Here is a 12,288-nt window from a genome sequence, read left to right as displayed (position 1 = left end):
GATAACAGAGCAAAAAGCGTAATCTGAGGAGTGTATGCTAAATCTTTTCTCTTGTTCCTTTACATTGCAGGTTTCTTGAGTACTGGGGATCAAGCAGCAAAAGGAAACTATGGCCTCCTTGATCTAATCCAGGCTTTGCGATGGACTAGTGAAAATATTGGGTTCTTTGGTGGTGACCCATTAAGAATAACTGTTTTTGGATCCGGTGCAGGTGGTTCATGCGTCAATCTGTTGACTTTATCCCATTATTCTGAAGGTAACCGTTGGAGCAATTCAACCAAAGGTATTATGCAGGTTGCAAATATTGACGATTTTGGTGTCTGCATGCCACCACCATTAGTACTATGTGATGCTCTGTATTTCTCTCTCTGTTTCTATGGCCTGCTGAGTTCAACTCAATAATAATCTGGCTTTTTAAAGGCTGTAATAGCTGCCTTCCCCCCAACTCTTCGGTGCACGTTTAAATTTGGGGTGGCTTTCTTTCTGTTTCTTGTGGAGCTTCATAGAAACACTTTTGCAACAGACTTCTGAACAGCACACACACAATACATCATTTTTGTCTCTTTTCTTTCCTACCTAAGGGTGTCCTCTTGGAAAACCAGTCAGCGATGCTCACAGTCGATGAGGTCGACTATATTCAATCAGTCATCAAAGGCATGTTAAGTTTCTCATGAGGAGCAGGATTTAAAGAAAAATAAAACAACATGGTTCCTGTTTTCAAGCTAGTGGTGGAGATGCTTCACAGTATTATCTAGTGGGAAGGGGAAAGTGCCTAGTTCAGAAATCTTTTGTCTGAAACTGCATGAATTTCACTTGCCGTCTTCTGAGAAAAGAACGTTTGAATGTTTTGCATGCGTGAGCCAAAATTGTCAAAGCATCCAGGTCACAAATTAATTTTTTTTGCCTATGTGTTTTTTCTATTCCATAACTAACACCTCTTCTCTAGTTAAGTAAAGGCAAACAGCAGGAAATTTAAAACGTTGTTTGAGGTCAAAAAACATTTTTTCCTTCCATTTTGGCTCCAGAGTTCCACACATTTTTTTTTCTCATTTATACGGCCACTGCTTATTGATCACATTGTTTTTCTGACTCCATCCTGTCATTATCCGTTTCACATATATTGTTTAGACTTAGCAGGCAGATGACAGAAAACCCTTGTTGATGGAGTCTGGAGAGACACGTAAGGCCTCATTTTCATCTGATTTACATTGGTGAACTCCCTGGAGGGCCTGATTGTACACTCATACGGGAGTAACTCCACTGACATCAGTAGAATTTACTTCTCATCGAGCACCTGATCCAAAGCCTATTAAAGTCAATGGAAAGGTTCCCACTAAGTCTCAGTGGGCTTTTGGATCTGGCCTTACAGTGATGTAAATGGAAGAAGAATCAGGCCAATTCTCTTTTATATAACAATACTATTGCGGAAAATAGATTCCTAGGACAGTGGGTTTAATTTAAAAAATTATTTTAAAAATTATTTAAAATAATTATTTTTATTTATTATTATTTTTAGAAAATAATTTTAACCATTTCCAGCCAAAGACCACTTTCACTTTAATACTTGAAATACCTTGAAGCAGAAATGTAGAATCCATGTATAAATTTGACACTCACAATTATATAGGTCTTTGCACGTTAACCTGTGACATGTTTTGTAAGATGGCATTTTAAGCCAGTAATTTACCAGTCAGAACTTAGCCTAAGCATAGTGCCCATAACCATGTGTAATCTCTGGGTCATATCATGCCATCAGTTTTTCAGCAGAACTCACAATGCGGGTCATCTGTGGCATAGTGAATTGAGGATGGGGCTAAGAGTCAGGAAACCTGGCTTCCATTCTCTGCCAATGACTGACCATTTGGCCTTTGGTTTAATTACAAGTAACCGATGTAATGCTGAACACTATATGCTTTTATCTGCAATGACCCATCAGTCATGATGTCCATCTTGTCGGCTAACTCTACACAGTCATGTTGTAATGCTATAACATTTTGTCAAAAGCACAAGCCCATTTACTGTCTGCTGAGTGCCTACTTGACTTCTCTCATTTCCCACTGAACAGAGCATTCTTCAGGGGTCAGGAGACACTCAGCACTTTGCAAGATGGAGATCTTAAATAATTTGCTTTGGCTACCCCATATGCAAAATGGGAACCATAGTGCTTATCCATCTCAGTAAAGTACTTTGAAATCTGTGGATGAATAAATGCAAATGATTATTTACCTCAGCGAGACCTTGACATAAAACGATAGCAAAGTGTGGCCCATTATGCCTTAGTGTCATTTTAATATCGGCCTACAGCCCCTTGAGCCACAAGTGTGAATATTTCCTGATAGAAATCTAATTCACTTCCTTTACTGTACATTGTTGTTGGCAGAAATCAGTTACAGTATGAAAATTACTTTTCTCGCTATCATCCATTCTTCACTAACATGGTTCAACAGAAGTATTTCTTTAAAGTAACTGAATTGAGCTTTATGGCTAGAGGTCTTGACGACTTTTAACGTAATCTGGCCTTCTATGTGCAATTTAGCAAGGTATAGTGTTTATCTCAGCACTTTCTTACCATGTAACTGACTCTTTGTCTAATTGGTATAGAAAATAATTCTAAACAATTAAAAAAAAGAGATTTACACAGTATGTACATAAAGTGAAGCTACATTGAATTAAGAATTACATACTAATGAAAATTCCAATATGGTACTCTGCTGCATGTATTCTACTGGCCAGATCCTCAGCTGGTATAAATAGCTGTAGATCCATTGACTTCAAGCTGATTTACATCAACTGAATATCTGGCCCTATAACTATTATATTCTATGTATCTAATTCTGAGATTCTTTGTTTTTACTCAGCTCTTACTCAAACAAAACTCAGTTATGACTCATCTCATGAATCTAGAGATGCACTTGAGCCATATATTTCAATCCACATCCAGATTCTACTACAATGAAAGTTTTGCCTGAGTAAGGGCAGAGTAGAGACTGAGTAAGGACCTCAGGGTTTGGTCCTGTTATAATCTTCAAGGATTGTAAAACTCCCCAAAGACCTTTTTTTAAAATGTTTTCATGCAAGCAATTAATTCTAACTAGCATTTGAGAATGATCCTGATCCTGCAGTGTGATTCAGATAGGCCCTAACTCAGGCTCTGTGCAGTGCCTGAGTCCACCCGCACATCACATTGCGAGATGAAGGCCATAATTTGTATTTGTAAAGAGCCAGAATCTGAGATGAGCCAAGCAGCTGCAACTCCTGTTCACTGGAGGTACTGGCTGATCAGCAGGGTGTGCCCCAAAGACATTTTGTTTGCGTAAGTCAGAGGGTCAGATGTTACTTTCAAAAGTTGCCTTCAGTTATTGTACTGCAAATCCTTAGTATCTCTACTGATGTCACTAGAATTACTCCAGATTTGTACTGGTGTAAATAAAAGCAAATGTTGGTCAAATGTGCTTTATGTTAGTGTAATGTGTAGATGTCAAGGGGCATTTTGCATAAATTATAGTTAGCTATGAAATATAGGTCAGATTACAAAATATTTTCCAATAGACTGCACAAAGAGACTGCGTAATTGCAAATTGTTTGGAGTCCTTCCATTGCAGAACATTTTTTAAAAGGTTAAAACTATTTATCAAGAATAGTAAAATATATTGCCTAATATGGACTAAATTATGATTTCCTAGGAGTGTGGAGTAGAAGATCCTTTCCCACTTCATTGCACACGGGCGAAACTCAAAATTCCTGTTGGAAGTAGAGCTCCCCGAAGGGTATGGGGAAGGGTTGAAGTGATGCCATGGCCCAACACAGAGGGGAGCACAAAATATATAGAATCAGCCACTCTAGAGTGACCCCTTAAAGACAGAATTCCTCATAAGACTCTTTCCTTTCATAAGACTCTTTCACACATAAGCCATGGTTTAGCACTGGGATGAAATCCTGTCTCTGAAATCATTGGCAAAAATCCTGTTGACATTGGTGGACTCAGGATTTCACCCATGATGTGGACAAAGATACCTGAAGGTTTTTTTTTAAAAAAAATCAATTCAAACAGGGTTTCGTATATTTATGAGCAGAGCTTTTGGTCCAAATTCTACTCTCAGTAACACCGGAGTAATCCAGAATAATTGCACTGATGTCAGTGGAGTTACTTCAGTGTACACAAATATAAGTGACAGCAGAATCTGCCCCATCCACCCCATCTCTCATAAATGAAAACTTGAGTAAATGTTTAAATTCTAAGTCACAAAGCAATATTTTCAGATATTCAGTATAAAACATCATTTTCCTTTTTTATTTAAATGTGATCACCATAAACCTTAATTCAAAATAGGACCTTTTACAAGAAAGGATCTTGCCTCTTAGATAAATGAGTTAGGAATGCTGCCCAGCACTGTGTATGGCTTCAGAATATAAAATTTGTTATAATACTCAATTGAGAAGACCTGTACATCTCAAGCCAAGTTCAAACCTAAACAGAATCTATAAAAACAGTCTTAGGTCCTATTCAGACTTCAATTTAAAACATGGTCATACACATGCAAGCTGCTGATGACTTGAACAGTATCTAAGAAATCGGTCAATTGCAGAGTATGATTCACTTTTCCTCCAACCTGATAAAATAATTTTAGTATTATGAGCTTTTCAAACCAAACAGTGTTATCTTGAACAAGATATGGCATCAGACAATTTATCCCACTCTTTCGGTTTCCTGAGTTACTCAGATACAGGTCCTCGGTTGCTATAAATTGGCATTTGCATGAGTTTTACTTATCTATTGGTCTAGGATTTATAAACATATGAGCATTTTTGTACACGTTAGATGTGGATACAGCAACAAGCAGATTTTACCTTCTGTATTGCATTTATTTATTAGTAATTTTTTTTTTAAATGGTAAAAGATTTCCTATTGTCCCACAAACCTAATCTAAACATTAAACAGCTACATGCTTATAAAGGTCACCTCAGTACTTTTTAAATATTTTTTCCACACAGGACTTTTTCAAAGAGCAATAGCTCAAAGTGGAACAGCTCTCTCCAGCTGGGCAGTTAGTTTCCAACCTGCAAAATATGCCAGGATGTTGGCTACAAAAGTTGGTTGCAATATGTCAGACACTGTAGAATTGGTAGAGTGTCTACAAAAGAAGCCTTATAGAGAACTTGTGGACCAGGACATTCAACCAGCACGATACCACATAGCCTTTGGACCAGTAATTGATGGTGATGTGATACCAGATGATCCTCAGATATTGATGGAACAAGGAGAATTCCTCAACTATGACATCATGTTGGGAGTTAACCAAGGGGAAGGTTTAAAATTTGTTGAAAATATAGTTGATAGCGAAGATGGCATATCAGCTAGTGATTTTGACTTTGCTGTTTCCAATTTTGTTGATAATTTATATGGATACCCTGAAGGCAAAGATATATTGAGAGAAACTATTAAATTTATGTATACTGACTGGGCAGACCGACACAATCCGGAGACAAGAAGGAAAACACTGCTAGCTTTGTTTACTGATCACCAGTGGGTTGCACCAGCAGTGGCTACCGCAGATCTTCACTCGAATTTTGGATCACCTACATACTTCTATGCCTTCTACCATCATTGCCAAACAGATCAGGTACCTGCTTGGGCAGATGCAGCCCATGGGGATGAGGTTCCTTATGTACTGGGAATCCCTATGATTGGTCCTACTGAATTATTTCCCTGTAATTTCTCCAAAAACGATGTTATGCTAAGCGCAGTGGTGATGACATACTGGACTAACTTTGCAAAAACTGGGTGAGTACTAGATAGAGAGTAATCTCATCTATAAATTGAGGACTTGATCCAGCAATCCTTTCCTATGGACTTCTGCAGGAAATACTTGGGCCAGGAAGGTGTATTTATGTGAATAAGGGTTGCAGAATTAGGTTGAGAGTTATATATTTTTAATATCTTTCAGTTCAATTAAAAATTGAACATTCTGTTGACAGATGGGGAAACTATCCATGTGACTATTCTATACATAACAGTGTGATACATTCTTTGTACATAAAAAAAGAAGGGCTCAGAAATATCAGCCCCCCTGATATTTTTATCTTTTTCAATCTAATATTTAGCTTTCTCATATTACCGTAGTTGGCCTTAAAAAGTGTATTTTGCTTTGTAAGATTCTGATGCTTTGAGAGAGATTTCTCTGTACTTAAAATGGGGAATTCTGTTGGAACTGGTAACACTTTCAATTTTTTAAGTGTGGCCACTTAAAAGAAACTGTGTAAGAAATTATAACATGTTCTACAGTGAGTAAGGAACATACTGAGATCACATATAGCAGTTATAAAGTGTACATTAAAATCAGATCATCATTTAACAAACTACAATATTTGACTGTACTCCAGTAGTGGTGGTATTTTGATTGTATAGAATGTGAAATGCCACTAACATCACAGCACATGGAAGGTTGGTCTTAAAATGATGTCCACTTTTATTCAAATGACTAGGCACTTATGAATGTGAGATACATGGACTAGCACTTGAGAGGTACCGAGGACTGACCTTGTACTTCTCCGCACTCAGTTGGGCTTTCAGTGAATGTGTGCTGTACTAAGTTAACACACTGCCCTTTCACCTCTGAAAACCTGAGGTGTGATTTGTTACAAATAAAAATAAGGTTTGTGACCCCTCATCCTAGTTTCTAGTAGGCATTAATCCACATCACTAGTACCAAAGTGTAATACTGTTGACAATTTTTCCTCAAGAGAAAAGGACTGGGATGCTGATTGGGGTTGGGGTACGAAGGGCATTGGAGAAGCTTACAATGTCCACTTGCATTACGTTGGCTCTAACTGCTATTAGGCCTGCAATTCCTTCAAAACCACATTCACTGCCCTTCCCCTCCTCCCTCCAAATAAATGTTAAAATGCTGGATCAAGTCTTAATTTTATAATTGCTTTTGAAATGCAGGCTTTACATCTCAGCTTTTTTTTTATTCTAGTGACCCAAATCAACCAGTCCCACAAGATACAAAATTCATTCATACTAAACCCAATCGTTTTGAGGAAGTAGCATGGACCAGATACTCTCAGAAAGATCAACTGTATCTTCACATTGGATTAAAACCACGAGTGAAGGAACATTACAGAGCCAATAAAGTGAACCTGTGGCTGGAACTGGTACCTCATCTGCACAATCTTAATGACATTTCACAGTATACCTCGACCACAACTAAAGTGCCATCAACAGATATTACTTTCAGACCAACACGGAAAAATTCTGTACCTGTTACTTCAGCTTTTCCTACAGCCAAACAAGATGATCCCAAACAACAACCAAGTCCATTTTCAGTGGATCAAAGGGACTATTCCACAGAGTTGAGCGTTACTATTGCAGTTGGAGCATCTTTGCTATTCCTAAACATTTTGGCCTTTGCAGCATTGTACTACAAAAAGGACAAGAGGAGACATGATGTTCATAGGAGATGTAGCCCACAGCGTACTACTACCAATGATCTTGCCCATGCACAAGAAGAGGAGATAATGTCCCTCCAAATGAAGCACACTGACTTGGATCATGAATGTGAATCCATCCATCCACATGAGGTGGTTCTTCGAACCGCCTGTCCCCCAGACTACACATTAGCTATGAGAAGGTCTCCTGATGATATTCCCTTAATGACACCCAACACCATTACAATGATTCCCAACACTATACCAGGGATTCAGCCCCTACACACATTCAATACCTTTACTGGAGGACAGAATAATACTCTGCCCCACCCCCACCCCCACCCCCATTCACATTCAACAACCAGGGTATAGCCAGACAAGATGAAACAAACTTTATTTTTTTTGATGGATTACAGTAGGTGACATTACTGAAGATTACGTGGCTTTCAACCTACAAGACTCTTACTATTTAAATATGGAGGAATATTATGTGAATATACATATCAAGAACTTTTGGGGTTTTGAAAAAAAATGAATTGTACATATATACAAATGAACTTAAAAAAAACTTTGCAATTGCTTGAAGCAATTGTCCTGAATGATACTTTTTCATTCACATTCAACTATTAATTTTTTGAAGATTTAAGTTACATAATGGAATTAGGCATGTGCAACACAAACAGAAAAGAACTCTGACTGAAATTTAAAAAAAAATCTATAAATATGCACAAGGGACACACTAATGGAATGTCAGATAATTTTCACCAATTTTTATTTGGAACTGTTTTATTGTGTAGTCCATATTTACATATTTGGATAAGTACACAAAGCACCAGTGCTGTTAAGGCCTTAGTAAGGGGCTCATGCTGAAATCTGCCAGTCAAACAAAGAAGTTTTAAAGCCTGGCAGGTACAACATTATCACATAAGTGCTGTCAGTATAAAAGTTGTGGGAATAAAGGAAACTGGATATTTTTAGCACGATGTGCATGATAATTTATGCTTGGTGGCTGTGCTGCTGATTAAGCCGTAATTAAAATTCTTCTCATCCCATTGGAGTTTTTAATAGAAGCTTCCTCCATCAATTGGCACAACCTAAAGAAGATTTTTTTAAAGGGGCAAAAGTAATTACAGTAAAATAATTCACAGTAGCTTCAGTAATAGAAGGAATTACAATAGTTCTTAAAGGTATTTGATGGTATTCTCGGTATATAGGGGTGAACACTCACTGAGTGAATCCCAGAGGGAAAAATATCTTTGTGTTTTTAATGTTCTCTTTCGTTTCCACCTAAATAATTTATAGAACTATAACCTTAATGGAACCTCTTTGATGAAGGATTTATAATTTTCTGTAGTTTAGTTACAATATATTTAGTTCATCTTGGTAAGATAAAGTGTGTCCAAAGATTTCATTGCAAGGATATTTTGCAGTATAAAGATGCCCCAACATTATCACTCTGATTACAGCTCTGTTATTGTTTTAACTCATGGTGCATGTGACAAAGTTTACTGCTAATATTTTAATGTAAAGTTATTTCCCTTTTTGCTATACATTATCCTTGCCATTCAAGTGAATTCACTGGATGAGATCTCTATAGAGTGCAAATGTAGATAGAGAAGATCTATAAGGATGGAGAGAGCCAACAAATGGAAATTTTTAAACTTGAATCTTACATTTGTTTGTGTGATTTTTAAATGAATGGTCTAAAATCACAAGAAACTCTTCATTCCCCTGTTTTCGAGAAACAGCTTATCACAGTCCTTTTCATGTTTGTATATGTAATCAGATGTACATTTATATAAAAAATGAGATGGACTTAAGAGCACATCCCTGATAAATACTTTCTCTTACCTGTACTATATTTCTATTAGACTAAAGTTATGTGATTTTTTTTTACATTTTTTCAAATTACTAGCAATTTTGATAGTTTGTAAGATAATGCAAAGAACTCTCTCTGACAAACTAACTGCAGTAACAGAAACATTTCTTTTCAGTTACTCTTTTTCAAGAATGAAAGCTTATTACACACACACAAAAATTGTATACTACTTGATGAAAAATTACTTTGTACTTCTTGGCCATATCACTGGTCACTGAGTGAAATAAAGATAATCTGGATAACAAATATTATTCCAATGCTAAGAGATCTGATCTTTGCTCATTAAAGAGCTAAAATGTTTATTGCTGTTTTGTCATTTTTTAATGAAGTAATGGTAACTGTCTCAAAGAGTCATTTCTTAGACTAATCTGGTTTTTGAAGACATGGATATGCCTTCTACAGATAATACAACTGCATATTTATAGGCCAATCCTACCTAAAACAGTTCCTTATAAAAATCATGACACTGTGAATGTATAATGTCACAGTGTTCCATTAATTACCACTACCCACCTACTTGCCATAACTTTTCAGCCAGAAGTAAGATTTAAAAATACATACATCAAATTTAGAAAAGGCAAGGAACAGATAAATATGCAGTATTCCATTAAATGAAACTCACCTGGTTCACACTGTGAGGGTTATTAAACTTTCATAAAATGATGTTACTAGAAAGTTACCCTTCAAAGTGTGTTTAAGAACATCAAATAGACTTCAAAAGTGATGCTGAAAACAAAACAACAAAAACCGCTGCAGTTTCAGTCATTTTCTTTAGCTAAACTAATAAAAAATATACACTAACAATTAATATAATATAGATTATCATCCCCAGTTTTAAAAGGAGCATTTTTGGTAGAAGCATAAAGATTGAAGTCTTCAAAATCCAGGATGGTCTATGTGCAATTTCTGCCTGATGTGGTTGTGCTTTTAGACTGTGACCTGCCAATGTAAACCAATAAAAAGAATTGTCTGCCATCTGATAATGATTGTTTAATAGGAAGATTGTATTTTGCTATGTTAATGAAACAAAACAAAACAAACAAAACCATGAATGGCCATAAAACAAGATATACACAAAATATGATTTCCTGTGCTTTTCTTAACTTTATCAAACTCAAAATAATTTTCTACTATAACTGAATGGTGGCCATATCTATATCTATATCTATATATCTCTATACAGTATCTGGTAATTGTTTATTTTTAGTAGTTCAGAAATAAATGATTGAGGTAAACCAAGCATGACAGTATACTTTTTCTTTTCTGTCAGCCAATAATACCACAAATGTGAAAGATCAAGGCAGCAATGCAAATTTTATAACATTTTCCTGTTCAAAAATTCACATGATGCAGATACTGTGAATACAATTTTAGTTGTTACTTTATAATTACAGTTCAGCAGCTAGTTTTCTGAAAGTAAGAGGATGTCCCACATGTTATAACATGAACGAAGGCCACAAAGTGTTTTTAAAGCTGAAACATACTCACAAATGTAAGAAACATTTTGGAGTATTTTTGATGATTATGCTTTATGGAATTTAATTTTGTCGTTTTTAAAACATATATTTGGCTGGGTTTTTTTTTTCAAAATAGACAATGAGAAACCAAATGGAGTGTGATATTTTATTTCTTGTATTGTTCATTGGAGCAAATTTCCAATGCAATTAGGATATTAGTCAGTATTTGGAAGTATAGCAAAAATATGAAAAGCCTGTATTTACTGCTTTCCCATTTTTGTAAATATGTTTGCAGACTTTTAAAGAAATAAAGTTAGCAAACATATTTTAAAGAAAAAATATTTGATTATTTTGAGGAAAAAACTATGGAATAAATGTCTCTTTTCCCCATTCATTTTCTATTAAAACTATAGATATATATTACTTCATATTTAGTCTTGGATGCGTAATTTACACACAGAGAAGGCAGTGCTGACATTGCATAGGGAAATAAAGCAAATTGAAACACATTTTGCTTAATAGTATCTCAGTAGGCCATATATTGTATACTGTATTCAGTGAAGATTTATGGAGCATGGAATTAAGATAGCTAAACACTCTTCTGTAGGACAACATCAGGGTTAGTGGTATTGTCATTAAATGTATTCAAAAATGGATTCTTACTGTATATTTTTGGTTAACTGAACTCAAATAAATATTGATATGCAATAAAAACAGGGTGAAAAGAAGCCTAACAAATAAACATTTTACAGCTTTAAACACCACTACACAGAAATTGCTGAGCTTTCTCTTGCAAGTTTCAGTGAAATATTCTGAAGAGAGAAAATAGAACTGGAATTGTTAGGAAGCTGTAAAACATCATAGTGGTTCTTTGATGTTAGTAACTTGTTTTCTTCTATGGTATTAATTCAAAGTATTGGCCTTTCCCCTGTCCCTCACCTCTCCTTTTCTAGTAATGATTTGTTATAGACTATTGCTTTTTAATGTAAGCGAACATTAGATAATTTGGTCATTATTGCGAAAACATGCTCCCACATAAATTAAATTAATGGTCATTTCCCTTCTGAGGTTTTATCATCGTTCATTCGGCTATCTTGTCAACTGCAGCAATTGTTTTGGCTTTATATATATATATATATATATTCAATAAACTAAGGGACTTTCTTCAAATAGTGCTATACATCTTTTGCTCTTGAAATGATAACAATCTGTGAGTCAGATGTCCCTCTGAGGTCTTCAAAGAAATCTGACTATTTGAAACACACACACTGCTGAAGGTGTTTCTCTCTCTTAAGCTTTCTGATTTGATTTAGTTCTGGCACTTTGCTGTATTTGTATGGAAGCCAGAAATTAGCTGCATTTGATAAAGGGTTCAATAGAATTATACAGAAGAATCAATGAATTAACCACAAGCAGAACATGAGGTTCCTTTTTGTCTTGGGTTTTTTTAATGCTGTTGCATAATTGATTTCATATTGGCAAATCCAGTGGAAAGTTGATTTAAAGGCATCATGTAGAGTACGA

General features: G+C 35.7%; 1 protein-coding gene across 22 annotated transcripts in view; it reads left to right on the top strand.

Moving 5' to 3' along the window:
* NLGN1 (neuroligin 1) overlaps window positions 1-10,547 on the top strand; it is a 615,380-nt gene extending 604,833 nt beyond the window's left edge. For 14 of the 22 annotated variants that reach the window (XM_038417309.2, XM_043492242.1, XM_043492247.1 and 11 more), the window contains 3 exons: window positions 71-283; window positions 4,993-5,782; window positions 6,978-10,547. In XM_038417309.2, coding sequence (XP_038273237.1) covers window positions 71-283; window positions 4,993-5,782; window positions 6,978-7,800 — 1,826 coding nt within the window. In that variant the 3' untranslated portion in view covers window positions 7,801-10,547. The remainder of the gene's footprint in view (window positions 1-70; window positions 284-4,992; window positions 5,783-6,977) is intronic. The other 8 variants (XM_043492244.1, XM_043492249.1, XM_043492243.1 and 5 more) reach the window with 1 other exon arrangement.
* The last annotated feature ends 1,741 nt before the right edge of the window (window positions 10,548-12,288 follow it).

This window comes from Dermochelys coriacea, chromosome 9 (genome assembly GCF_009764565.3).
Source record: "Dermochelys coriacea isolate rDerCor1 chromosome 9, rDerCor1.pri.v4, whole genome shotgun sequence".
Taxonomy (NCBI): domain Eukaryota; kingdom Metazoa; phylum Chordata; order Testudines; family Dermochelyidae; genus Dermochelys; species Dermochelys coriacea.
This window is presented reverse-complemented; position numbering and strand designations above follow the sequence as displayed.